At 36.2% G+C, this 11,837-nt stretch overlaps 2 protein-coding genes across 2 annotated transcripts; both read left to right on the top strand.

The window, feature by feature from the left end:
* The first annotated feature begins 819 nt into the window (after window positions 1-819).
* On the top strand, window positions 820-6,841 carry LOC18009438 (TMV resistance protein N). The gene is given in 4 exon segments (XM_024152859.1): window positions 820-1,409; window positions 1,587-1,770; window positions 1,772-2,438; window positions 6,460-6,841. Coding segments are annotated over 4 exon segments (1,323 nt in total). The 5' UTR covers window positions 820-942; the 3' UTR covers window positions 6,465-6,841.
* A 44-nt stretch (window positions 6,842-6,885) lies between these two features.
* On the top strand, window positions 6,886-11,757 carry LOC18009053 (protein ROOT HAIR DEFECTIVE 3 homolog 1). The gene is made up of 22 exons (XM_024150159.1): window positions 6,886-6,889; window positions 7,177-7,350; window positions 7,470-7,536; window positions 7,616-7,718; window positions 7,821-7,891; window positions 7,997-8,060; window positions 8,153-8,218; window positions 8,303-8,350; window positions 8,435-8,497; window positions 8,583-8,639; window positions 8,732-8,890; window positions 8,953-9,021; window positions 9,122-9,213; window positions 9,334-9,412; window positions 9,572-9,862; window positions 9,944-10,206; window positions 10,308-10,404; window positions 10,487-10,648; window positions 10,732-10,836; window positions 10,917-11,011; window positions 11,095-11,191; window positions 11,341-11,757. Exons 1-22 carry the CDS (start codon window positions 6,886-6,888, stop codon window positions 11,533-11,535), a joined length of 2,421 nt encoding a protein of 806 aa, XP_024005927.1. The 3' UTR covers window positions 11,536-11,757.
* Window positions 11,758-11,837: the final 80 nt, after the last annotated feature.

Genomic DNA, 11,837 nt, shown 5'->3' with positions numbered 1-11,837 from the left:
GCCGGAGCTCGTACATGCCATTGAGGACTCAGAATTTGTTGTCGTTATGATATCTGTGAATTACTCAGAGTCGACTTGCTGCTAAACAAACTTAAACTAAAAACTCTCTTCATATAAAAATGCAGATTTAAAACATTCTCACACGATATTTAGTAAAAAGAATTGTGCAAATAAATATGGAATAGAACTTAGGTCTAAAATTAACATAAAGTTAATTATTTATACAATGTTAGAAATGTCCCGAATCAACCATCGAGTTAAAAAGTCGATTATTTATTTGTCTTCCAACTCCATTGATACTTCTAATAAGCTTACATGTCTACGCCATACCGTCTTGTTCCTTTTTTTTTTTTGGCTCTATGGCTCTTTTTTGGCTGCTCTTCACATCTTGATTGGTTTTTATCACCGGGTTCTACTAGGATCTCCTCCAAACTCACTTTTTTACCCTTATTTTTTCGGATTGGTTTTAAATTACCTAAAAAGTAAAAATGTGAAAAACTATTCTAAATGATTTTTAAGGAGCGTGAAATCATATGAAAATGAGCCATAAATGATGCAAATCCCATGAATCACATAACACTAATTAAATAACATATTGCAAAAAAAAGGTAGTTCAATGTGCATACAACGTAATTTAAAAAATGGAAAATATATACACAGCAGTACACTTCACTTAATTTGTTAAACATAAAGTCCTGCCGTTTCGCAAACTTACAATTTTTACAATTAAATAAGTAATTAATCCATGGATTATCAACTAAATCACATGATGAATAGAGAAAATGCAAGGAAATCAACATTTGTCAAGTAAGAGCGAGTCTCTGTTAAATTCCTCCCGCGGCCGGCGGTGGCCGGCTACACGAACATGGCCTGTTCGCTTATCCATAAATCCCCCCCCCTGAGCCCTGAGCTATATTCTCTTACTCGTAGAGTATCAATCAGATGTCTACTTTTGCAACTACCCTCCACAAGTTCCATGTCTTTCTCAGTTTCAGGGGACTCGACACTCGCCGCAACTTCATCAGTTTTCTCTACAGAGAACTGATTCGAAGGCACATTCGAACCTTCAAAGACGACAAGGAGTTGGAGACTGGCCGGAGGATTTCGTCTGAGCTCATACGCGCCATCGAGGAGTCGAAATTCGCCGTCGTTGTGATCTCTGCGAATTACGCAGCGTCGACTTGGTGCCTCGAAGAACTCGTCAAGATTATGGATTTCGCAAACAAGGGCTCGCTCACCGTGATGCCAATCTTCTACGGCGTGGATCCGTGTCATGTGAGGTGGCAGATCGGAGAAGTCGCCGAACAGTTTAAGAAGCACGAAGCGAGGCAAGATCACGAGAAATTGCTTTCATGGAGGCAAGCTTTGACCAATTTGGCCAGTATCTCCGGCCTTTGTTCGTTGAAATGGTAAAAGTCCGTAACTTGGTGATGGGATGTCTTTGTTTTACTTCAAAGGTCGCATTTTTATTAGTGTAGATTCGATTTCAATCGTTTTTTCTGTGATGGGATGTCTTTGTTTTACTTCAAAGGTCGAATTTTTATTAATGTAGATTCGATTTCAATCGTTTTTTTCTGTGTCTCTAGGGAAGATGACTCGAAGCTGGTCGACAAAATTACTGAGAGAATATCAATGTCGATTGATACAACAACAACTACAAGCAATGGAAGTAACATAGAGGGGATTGATGCACACATGAAAGCCCTTTCACGGTTACTGGATTTGAATTCGAAGAAAAGTGTGAGAGTGATTGGGATATGGACAAGAGGAGGCCAAAGGCAGATCGGCTCTCGCTAAATTCGTTTATCAGAAAATTTGTCAACACTTCGAAAGCCATTGTTTCCTGGAGAACGTGAAAAGGATTAGTCACATGTCGTATCTACAAGAAGAGCTTCGGGTAAAGGTTCAAGGAAAATGCTTGAGTAAATCAAGGCTCAAGAACCAAAAGGTTCTGCTTGTGGCAGACGACGTCAGTGAAATTGAACAGTTGGATGCTCTTGCAGAGGATTTCAACTGTTTTGGTCCGGGAAGTATAGTTATCATCACTACACGAGACAAGCAGCTGCTTAGTTCCTACGGCATAGAGCTTTTGTACGAAGTAGGGTCTCTGAGATTCCAGGAAGTTCGCCAGGAAGTTCGCGAAGCAGGGTCTCTGAGATTCCAGGAAGTTCGCCAGGAAGTTCGCGAAGTAGGGTCTCTGAGATTCCAGGAAGTTCGCCAGGAAGTTCGCGAGAGATTCCAGGAAGTTCGCCAGGAAGTTCGCGAAGTAGGGTCTCTGAGATTCCAGGAAGTTCGCCAGGAAGTTCGCAAAGAAGTTCGTACTATCTTAAGACAATATGCCTTCAAGGATAAAGACATTTCTGCTGCGTGCGAGTCGGTTATGTGTAGGGAAACGAATTTTGCCATGGAATGGTTAGGTTGTCTACGTGTTAGATCTGGTTGAATCAAATGCTGCAATGCCATAAAACGCTAAAGAATGTGCCCATTTGTCATCGCCACATTATTTAATTTCTTTTTGATTTTGTTTTAATACAGAAAATCATAGAAATTCCTTCATTCTCCTTATAAATCTCTAAAATTACAACTTAACCACAATTCTACCCACCCAAACCCAATAACCTATGAATATCCACCCATCCAACTCACTTAAATATTTTTATTTATCCCAAATAATTAAATATTACACCATAATTTCTTAATCTTCATCAACTAAATCGTGTTCTTATTCTCTTTCGTTCGTTGCAGTCTGATAGCTCTCTCCAAAATCTGGTTGAATCTTCTCTCTTCATATTAGGGAGATCAGTCACTCCATATCAACTTCCGTAAACTTTCTTCCTCTCTCAAAACTTTCGTTATCATCACGGTGAGCTTTTTCATGTCCTGAATCCTCTTTTTTTTTCTTTCTTGGAAATATTTAAGTTTGTATAGCTTCGGTTGATGAATCATCTACCTGTTATGAGCTCTTCAGTTTTTTTTTGTTGGTGTTGGGTTTTCATTAAAGTCGAATTCCGACGGAATCATCGACACAACTCTGTTTTTTTTTCAACATTAAAAATCACATTTCGTGGTTTGTGGCGGCTCTTAGAAATTATACGACCCATGATTATGTGCTTTATGACTGCTCTTACTTCAATTCAGCAATTGTGAAATTGGTTTTGTTTGCTTCACTCAATTTGCTTTGATTTTGTGTCGCATGACAACGATAATGGCAAATGATTCGTTTACTTTGTTGGATCATTTGGGATGCGAGAGAGCTCAGTAATTGGACTCTATGGTTAACTTTGTTTGGCCAAATTGTTCTAGCGCAATGGTTTTGTTATAAAGATACTTTATTTCTTCCAACCGTCGGCAATGGAGGGAGCAGTCGCAGGAACGAAGATGGCTCTTGCAGCTTTCGAGTACCTAAACTTTGAGGAACCTCCTCCGGTCTGGGGATCTCGCAGCGTTGATTCTTCGAGAAGCTCAACCAAATCGGCGAGAAACTAACGGGACTACTTCTCACATTCTTCCTTTTTTACTTGAATCCAATTTAGTTTTATTGGATGGTACTCGGGATACTTGCGTTTCACGGGGTTTCATAAATTGGAATCATAAGCGATTTTTGAATGTAGGATTCAGCTTTTACAATGTATAGTTGTGCTTTAGGATGTTTATTGTTGTCGTTTTGCTCTTGCAGTCAAGTTTACATGGCTAAAAGATCAAAACTGGTGAAAATGGTGGCTCTGAAGAAGATCCGCATGGACAATAAAAGAGAAGTGGTATTTGTTTCTTTATCGTTATACCCACCGTGAGTTTTGTCATGCTTATTATGTTACAGCAAGCTTAGAACAGATGAGAGTTTTTGTTTCCAATAGGAATTGACAAATTGTAAGTTCTGTCTCTTAAAAGGTTGGGATATGGATGACTGAGGAAAGCCATGTTGGTGAAGAAGAAAATCTTTTATATTCTGTATCTTATCATTGCTGGTTCAGAAGAAGAAGATTTGGGAATCAGCATTTCGATTCTTAAAGAGCATTTGATGTGGATAACTTATGGTCTTAGTCACTTTGTAAAGTTTAGGAAATGCTAACATTTCTTGATTTATTTGTTTTGACATTGTAATGAAACAAAAGTTTTTTTTTGAAGATTAATAAGGTTTTTACGAAATTTATCTTTATTCATCAATTTTGTTCATATCTTATTTATTCAAATACAAGATTACTAAAACGAAAGAAAAAACTATAATGATATGGTGTAATTATCTCGTTTAGTTTAATGTACAACTAAGCAGTTAATTATAAATAATACTTTAAGTACAATTGACAAAATGGAACATGTACTTTAAGTACAACTGAGTACAACTGACAAAATGGAAGATGTGCGTCATCCATTTTGTACATAGTTGTACTCTAAGAGTCGGGTTGTACAAAATTCTTAATAGTTGTACTTTTGTGAATTTATTATTTTTGCAGTTGTCCCTTGATATAGATTATTACTTTGTAGTTGTCCATATAATTTTTGAATATTAAGTAGCATTTATGATGTTTTCATATTACAAATTGTGCAAAATCATATATTTCGCCTCTTTTGCATCATAAAATGGTTAATATTAACAAAGTCTTCCTTATACTATAAGATATGTTTGATGGAAAAACAAGAATATGTATTAAAAAAATTATAAATATCTGATTTTTCATAACTTGTAATATGAGAACCTCGTAAATGCTATTTAATGCTCAAAAATTATGTGGACAATTACGATATAATAATCTATATCAAGGTACTATTGCAAAAACGTTAAAAATCGCTAGAGTACAACTATTAAGAATTTAGTACAATTGGACTATTAGGGTACAAATATATATAAAACGGCGCACATGTTCCATTTTGTCGGCGCATATTTTGACATTTGCGTCATCCATTTTGTACATAGTTGTACTCTAAGAGTCGGGTTGTACAAAATTCTTAATAGTTGTACTTTTGCAATTTTAGCATTTTTGCAGTTATCCCTTGATATAGATTATTATTTTGTAGTTGTCCATATGATTTTTGAATATTAAGTAGCATTTACAATGTTTTCATATTACAAATTGTGCAAAATCATATATTTTGCCTCTTTTGCATCATAAAGTGGTTAATATTAACAAAGTCTTCCTTATAGTATAAGGTATGTTTGATGGGAAAACAAGAATATGTATTAAGAAAATTATAAATATCTGATTTTTCATAACTTGTAATATGAGAACTTCGTAAATGCTATTTAATGGTCAAAAATTATGTGGACAATTACGATATAATAATCTATATCAAAGTACAACTGCAAAAACGTTAAAAATCGCTAAAGTACAACTATTAAGAATTTAGTACAACTGGAGTCTTAGGGTACAACTATATACAAAATTGACAGCGCATATGTTCCATTTTGTCGGCGCACATGTCAAAATGTGCATAGTTGTACCTTACGAGTCCAGTTGTACAAAATTTTTAATAATTGTACTTTTGCGATTTTAGCATTTTTGCAGTTATCTTTTAGTATAGATTATTATTTTGTAGTAGTCCATATGATTTTTGAATATTAAGTAGCATCTACGATGTTTTGATATTACAAGTTGTGCAAAATCATAAATTTTGCCTCTTTTGCATCATAAAATGATTAACATTAAAAAAATCTTTCTTGCACTATCACGTATGTTTGATAAGAAAACTAGAATATGTATTAAGAAAATTATAAATATCTGATTTATCATAATTTTGTAATATGAGAACCTCCTAAATGCTATTTAATGGTCGAAAATTATGTGGACAATTACAACATAATAATTTAAATTAAAGTACAACTGCAAAAATGCCATTTGTATTAATTGTACTATATCACTTAGTTGTACCATTTGTATCAGTTGTCCTATATCATTTAATTGTACCATTTATACCAATTGTCTTATCATTTCAGATTTGATGGATTCGAGTTCTAATTCTAATTTACCTAAGATTCACTACGATTCAAGAACTACACCGACAAATTAACAATACAACAACCTAATTGTCCCATTAAACTTGGTTATCAATCCAATTTGCATATCAAAATAAGCAATTTTTGCAAATTAAATTTCTAAATTGTGAAAACCCTAAATCTTCAAAAATAATTTACTCAGTTTTGAAGCTTCAATAAAGGCAGATGATAGAGGAGTTAAGAATTAAAAATCGATTGTAGAAGAGGTGGAAGAGACAGAGGTGCAGGTCCACCATATTGAATTTCGTTTTCAAGATGACCAAACCAAATGATAGGGAAGAGAAGAAGATGAGACGGGAACATTTAATAAAATAAATAGAAATTAGAAAATCAGAAAATAATAAATAATTCAGTTCAATTTCATTAAGGTTAAAATCGACATTACACAATTATTTATGGCACTAGATTTATTTATGGCAGGGTAGATTATTTTTTTTAGTTTATGGCATTTTAGCCTTGCGCTCGATCTGGTTAGGTGGAGTGTTAGTATCAATTCATAAAGCTAAATACCTTTTCATGTATGACTAAACTTAGTAAGATGTGGCTTAGAAATAGGAATGTTTTGTCTATTTTTGGAGTGTGTTGGTGGTGTATAGAAGAATTATTATTCTTTATTGGATTAAGTGATATACAAATTCCTTTTCAAGATTGGCTTTTGATGTTTTTCCATGTGCCCAACAGATTTGTAGTGGGGATCTAAAGTTCCAAACTTTCATTCCTTGATTTCACTGTTTTCAAGGAAAAAGAATAAAGAAAAAATAGCTCCAAGTTCGAACCTGAAATGACTTACATGAAAAAATAGAGAAAGGGAAGCTTTTGAAGAGGAAAATCCTCAAGGCGTGAAAGCTCTGATCTTTTGTGTCTGACTGACACTTTCTGTCTGAGAAAGACCAACAATGGGTACTATTTCTATCTCTGAAATTGTCAGATTTATGATTTATTCAATGATTACTTATTCTTGGTTGGTTTTTAGCCTTTTTCGTGTCTAGCAAATGGAAATTTCTTCGTTGTTTTATCAACAAATCATCTTGTAGATCCATGTTCTCTTAAGAGAGAATGTCTTCGCTATCGGTTTCAGAAAGGGCTCTGCATGTGTAGATAATGTTTAAGATCGAGTTGTTGCTCTCGTTCCATCAGAAAGTTGTTTGATTCGACTGTCAAATTGAGGATCCATTGATTTTGACGAGCTACATATTTCATATTGGATGCAGATAAGAGCGAGGGATGTTGTTCTGTACAGCTTATTGACGGAGATGGTATATTCAATGTCTCTGGCATCGATCATTTCATTAAAGAGGTGAAACTTGGAGAGTGTGGCCTCTCTTATGCTGTTGTTTCCATTATGGGTCCTCAAAGCAGCGGTACACATTCTTCTAGCAAGGAGAGAGTTTTGTAGTTTTCAGAATTTTATGGAATAACGTTTAATAGTGATCTGATTGAGAGTTGCTAGTTAATTTAGAGAACATTTGTGGTTTGACAGGGAAGAGCACACTATTGAATCATTTGTTTGGAACAAACTTCATGGAGATGGATGCATTTAAGGGAAGGTTTGATATCATTTGATAGTATTTTGCTTTTGACTTCCGTGTAAAAAAGCTTGTTGCCTGATTAGGAACTTTTCTATAGGTCTCAGACCACGAAAGGTATCTGGCTTGCAAGATGCGCCGGTATAGAGCCTTGCACCCTTGTAATGGACTTGGAAGGCACCGATGGAAGGGAGCGAGGAGAGGTTACTTTTTGTCTCCTTACCATTTTGGTTTACTGTGTGACATTGATTGAATTGCTTTTACATAAGGTTTCATTAAATTGTGTTCTTTTTTTTTTCCACCAGGATGATACTGCATTCGAGAAACAGAGTGCTCTTTTCGCTCTTGCTATCTCAGATATCGTCTTGATCAACATGTAAGATTGTAGTAGAAACTTTCTAGTATATCAACTTGCACAGAGCTTTCAGTTTTGTTGAAAAGAAGTGTTTCATTACCTATGCTCAATGGTTGTGTTTTTTAGGTGGTGTCACGATATCGGCCGTGAACAAGCTGCTAATAAACCTCTCTTGAAAACTGTCTTCCAGGTATTAGTCTGTGATGCTCAGAAAGTTAAAACTATTTATGTATATATATAATTTGTAGTCTTGGTTTAAATTTTCGGAGTTGTCTTTGACAGGTTATGATGCGACTGTTTAGTCCACGTAAAACAACAATGCTGTTTGTAATACGAGACAAAACCCGGGTACACTCTCTTCTTCGTTTTCTTTGTCACTTCTGCAGATTGGTATATACAATGTTTTAATTTTGATATGGTTTTGGTTTGTAGACACCCTTGGAAAATTTAGAGCCTGTCTTAAGAGAAGATATTCAGAAGGTGAAGAGAAGTAACTTTTAGCTAACTCTAAATTGATATTCAAAGAAAGGTAACTTCTCACCAGTTTTTTCTGTGTCGTGGCAGATATGGGATTCTGTTCCAAAACCTGAAGCACACAAGGAAACTCCTCTAAGTGACTTCTTCAATGTATGTAGTGCTATAGCTAGAACTATTAGCAAAAATGGTTGCCACGTTTCAGAAATGTCATGCTGCTTCTCACCTTGATGGTTAGGTTGAAGTTGTCGCTCTTTCCAGTTACGAGGAGAAGGAAGAACAGTTTAAAGAGCAGGTGTGTAAGTGTGAGGCCAAGCTTTTTAGAGATGAGTATTCCAAAAATGGCATGTTTTTTATACACATATTCATTTTTGGTTTGCAACTTAGGTTGCTAGTTTGCGACAACGGTTCATGCATTCTATTGCACCGGGTGGTCTTGCTGGAGACAGAAGAGGAGTGATTCCAGCCTCAGGTTTTGCATTTAGTGCAGATCAAATTTGGAGAGTCATCAAAGAGAACAAGGATCTTGACCTTCCTGCCCACAAGGTAGCTTATAGTGATAGCTTTAGAATTTGTTTATACTCCCTCTGAGCTCATTCGTCTTGAAGGTCATGGTAGCCACAGTGCGATGCGAAGAAATTGCAAATGAGAAGTTTTCGCATTTCATTACAAATGAGGTAATGTTTCTGCAAATCTTTACTTTCAGTCTTGTTCATTGTTTGAAGCGTCTTTGTGAGTCCCATTGTCACTAACTAACCTTTTTGTTTTCTTTTGCAGGACTGGCGCCAACTGGATGAGGAGGTGCAGGCTGGTCCAGTTTCTGGTTTTGGAAAGAGGCTTACTTCCATTATTAAATCTTGCTTATCAGAGTAAGCACATCAATTTTTTAATCAAGCTTCTCACACAGTATAGTTAATGGATTCTATTGTTTCTTAAATCTTCCTTGCGGTTCTGTTTATATTTGATCTTGATGGTTCTTATTTTATTAGATATGATGGGGAAGCTACATTTTTCGATGAAGGTGTCAGATCTTCGAAGAGGCATCAGCTTGAAGAAAAGCTTCTCCAAGTAATAAATATGACAATCTTAGATCTCTTGAGCATGTTGTTAAAGCCATATGCAGATGTGTTAGTTAAGACAAAATGATTTTCTAGAGAATCTTACTTGTCTCTGTCACGCTCGAAGATCGATACTATATGCTTTCCTCACATTTGTTTTACCTTACAGCTTGTGAATCCAGCGTTTCAAGATGTACTGGGACATATAAGATGGGGAATGCTTGAAAAGTTTAAGGCTTCTTTTGATAAAGCTTTAGAGATTGGTGAAGGGTTTTCTTCAGCTTCCAGTGCTTGGTTCAAGTCTTGCATGACCCAGTTCGATGAAGAGTGTGCAGGTGCCATCATTGAACAAGCCAATTGGGACACAACTAAAGTAAGGGACAAGCTAGTCCGTGACATCGAGGCTCACATTTCCTCTGTTCGGACTTCCAAGTTATCTGAGCTTACGAGTCAATACGAGGTAACAGAATAAATACAGAAATCTTGGGAAAATCAAGTGTTTTTTTTTTTTTTTTTTACTGATTTAGCCTCTAATTTGCAGTCAAAGCTTCATGAAGCATTGTCAGAACCGGTGGAAGCTCTGCTGGAAGGAGCGAGTGATGAAACATGGACAACAGTAAAAAAGCTTCATCGGCGTGAAACTGAATCTGCTGTTTCTGGACTCAGTAGTGCATTAGCTGGTTTTGACATGGAAGAAGAAATAAGAGACAAAATGGTGAAGAGCCTACAGGATTATTCAAGAGGTGTCATAGAATCTAAGGCCAAGGAAGAAGCTGGAAGGGTTTTGATGCGTATGAAGGAAAGGTACATAGCCAACCTTCTTTCTGTGCTCAGTGATCTTTCAAAACCAGTTTTAAACAACAACAACAACAACAACAAACTTTAATTCTGATTTTTCCTTTCAGGTTTGCTACAATCTTCAGCCATGATTCTGATTCAATGCCACGTGTTTGGACCGGAAAGGAAGATCTTCGAGCAATTACCAAATCAGCTCGATCTGCTGTACGATACGTTATTCCTCTTTACGTTTTGTTTATAAGACTTGAGAAAGTCTTTAACATCTTTGTATGGTTTCTTGTTTCAGTCCTTGAAGTTGCTCTCAGTAATGGCTGTAATCCGATTGGGCGATGAACCTGATAACATCGAGAAGACACTAACTGTTGCTTTGTTGGATTCAACAAAGAATGAAACTTCTAAAAAGAGCATTACAACGTCTGATCCACTGGCTTCAAGCACTTGGGATGAGGTGTGTATGACTCTGCTTCACTGTGCTTTAATTTCAATTGATTCTTGATCTAACAGCTATGGATGGTCTTGTTACTTTCTTAGGTTCCATCATCAAGAACGCTTATCACACCAGTCCAGTGTAAATCTATATGGAGACAGTTCAAGACAGAAACAGAGTATACAGTTACTCAAGCCATATCTGCACAGGCATGATTACTTGACTCATAATTAAACTCTTTATTTTGCTTATGAATGTTGATCATTTTCAAGTGTTTATACTAATACAGGAGGCGAATAGGCGTGGTGGTAACTGGTTACCTCCTCCATGGGCAATTCTTGCATTGATCGTGCTAGGATTTAACGAGTTCATGGCTCTTCTAAGGTCCATTAAACCTATTATTGCTTGCTTCGTAAGGAATGTTGATATGTAAATTCTGAAAGTCTCTTTCCTTTTCAACGTAACAGAAACCCTCTCTATCTCGGTGTCATATTTGTCGGTTTCCTTCTCGTGAAAGCACTATGGACGCAATTGGATATCCCTGGTGAATTCCGCAATGGTGCAGTAAGTGTTTTTACCAATCTTCTCAAACTCCAATGAAGTAGTAGTAGCTTCTTTTTTATGAATCATGGACTTGATCAAGATTCAAGATTCGAGAATTTCTTGATAAATGATACTTATGATATTACACTACCTATGGATGGTTTCTTCAGCTTCCGGGACTCATATCGATATCCGCAAAGTTTGTTCCCACGGTCATGAACCTTCTCAAGAAACTTGCCGCGGAAGGCCAAGCTCCTCCCGCAGCTAATCCAGAGAACCGTCGTTCGAGCACCAACAACACTTCTTCAAATGCTTCCTCGTCAGAGAATCTACCAGAGCACAAAAGTGCCTCAAAGACGGATTAAGAGGAGCGTAGACAAAGAATCTTCTTTACTCTTAAAAGGTTTGATCTCCAATACTTAGTGTTTTTACTTGTTCACTTTGCGCAAAACGCTGCGTTTTTAGGACCTTTTTGCTTTTGGTTTAGAACTTTTCTTTATACAACACAAGTGAGTGACTTTAAAAGCGTGGTGGCATTATTTGAATCGGTTGATTATTTTTCTCTGATGTCAAAAAACAAATCAATAAATTGCAAGACTATAAATATACATGTACGATTCTCAATAACTAGTTTCGTGAAAGTTCAAAAGCATGGGATAAGATAACA

This window comes from Eutrema salsugineum, unplaced genomic scaffold (assembly GCF_000478725.1).
Source record: "Eutrema salsugineum unplaced genomic scaffold, Eutsalg1_0 scaffold_9, whole genome shotgun sequence".
In the NCBI taxonomy this organism is placed as follows: domain Eukaryota; kingdom Viridiplantae; phylum Streptophyta; class Magnoliopsida; order Brassicales; family Brassicaceae; genus Eutrema; species Eutrema salsugineum.
The sequence above is the reverse complement of the archived record's forward strand: the minus strand, read 5'-3'. Positions and strand labels throughout refer to the sequence as shown.

Bases quoted from the DNA above. Each gene is read 5' to 3' on its own strand.
- LOC18009053 (XM_024150159.1), top strand. The intron at 8,061-8,152 runs GTATTAGTCTGT...TGTCTTTGACAG, and splicing joins TCTTGAAAACTGTCTTCCAG to GTTATGATGCGACTGTTTAG. The intron at 8,640-8,731 runs GTGTGTAAGTGT...TTTGCAACTTAG, and splicing joins AAGAACAGTTTAAAGAGCAG to GTTGCTAGTTTGCGACAACG.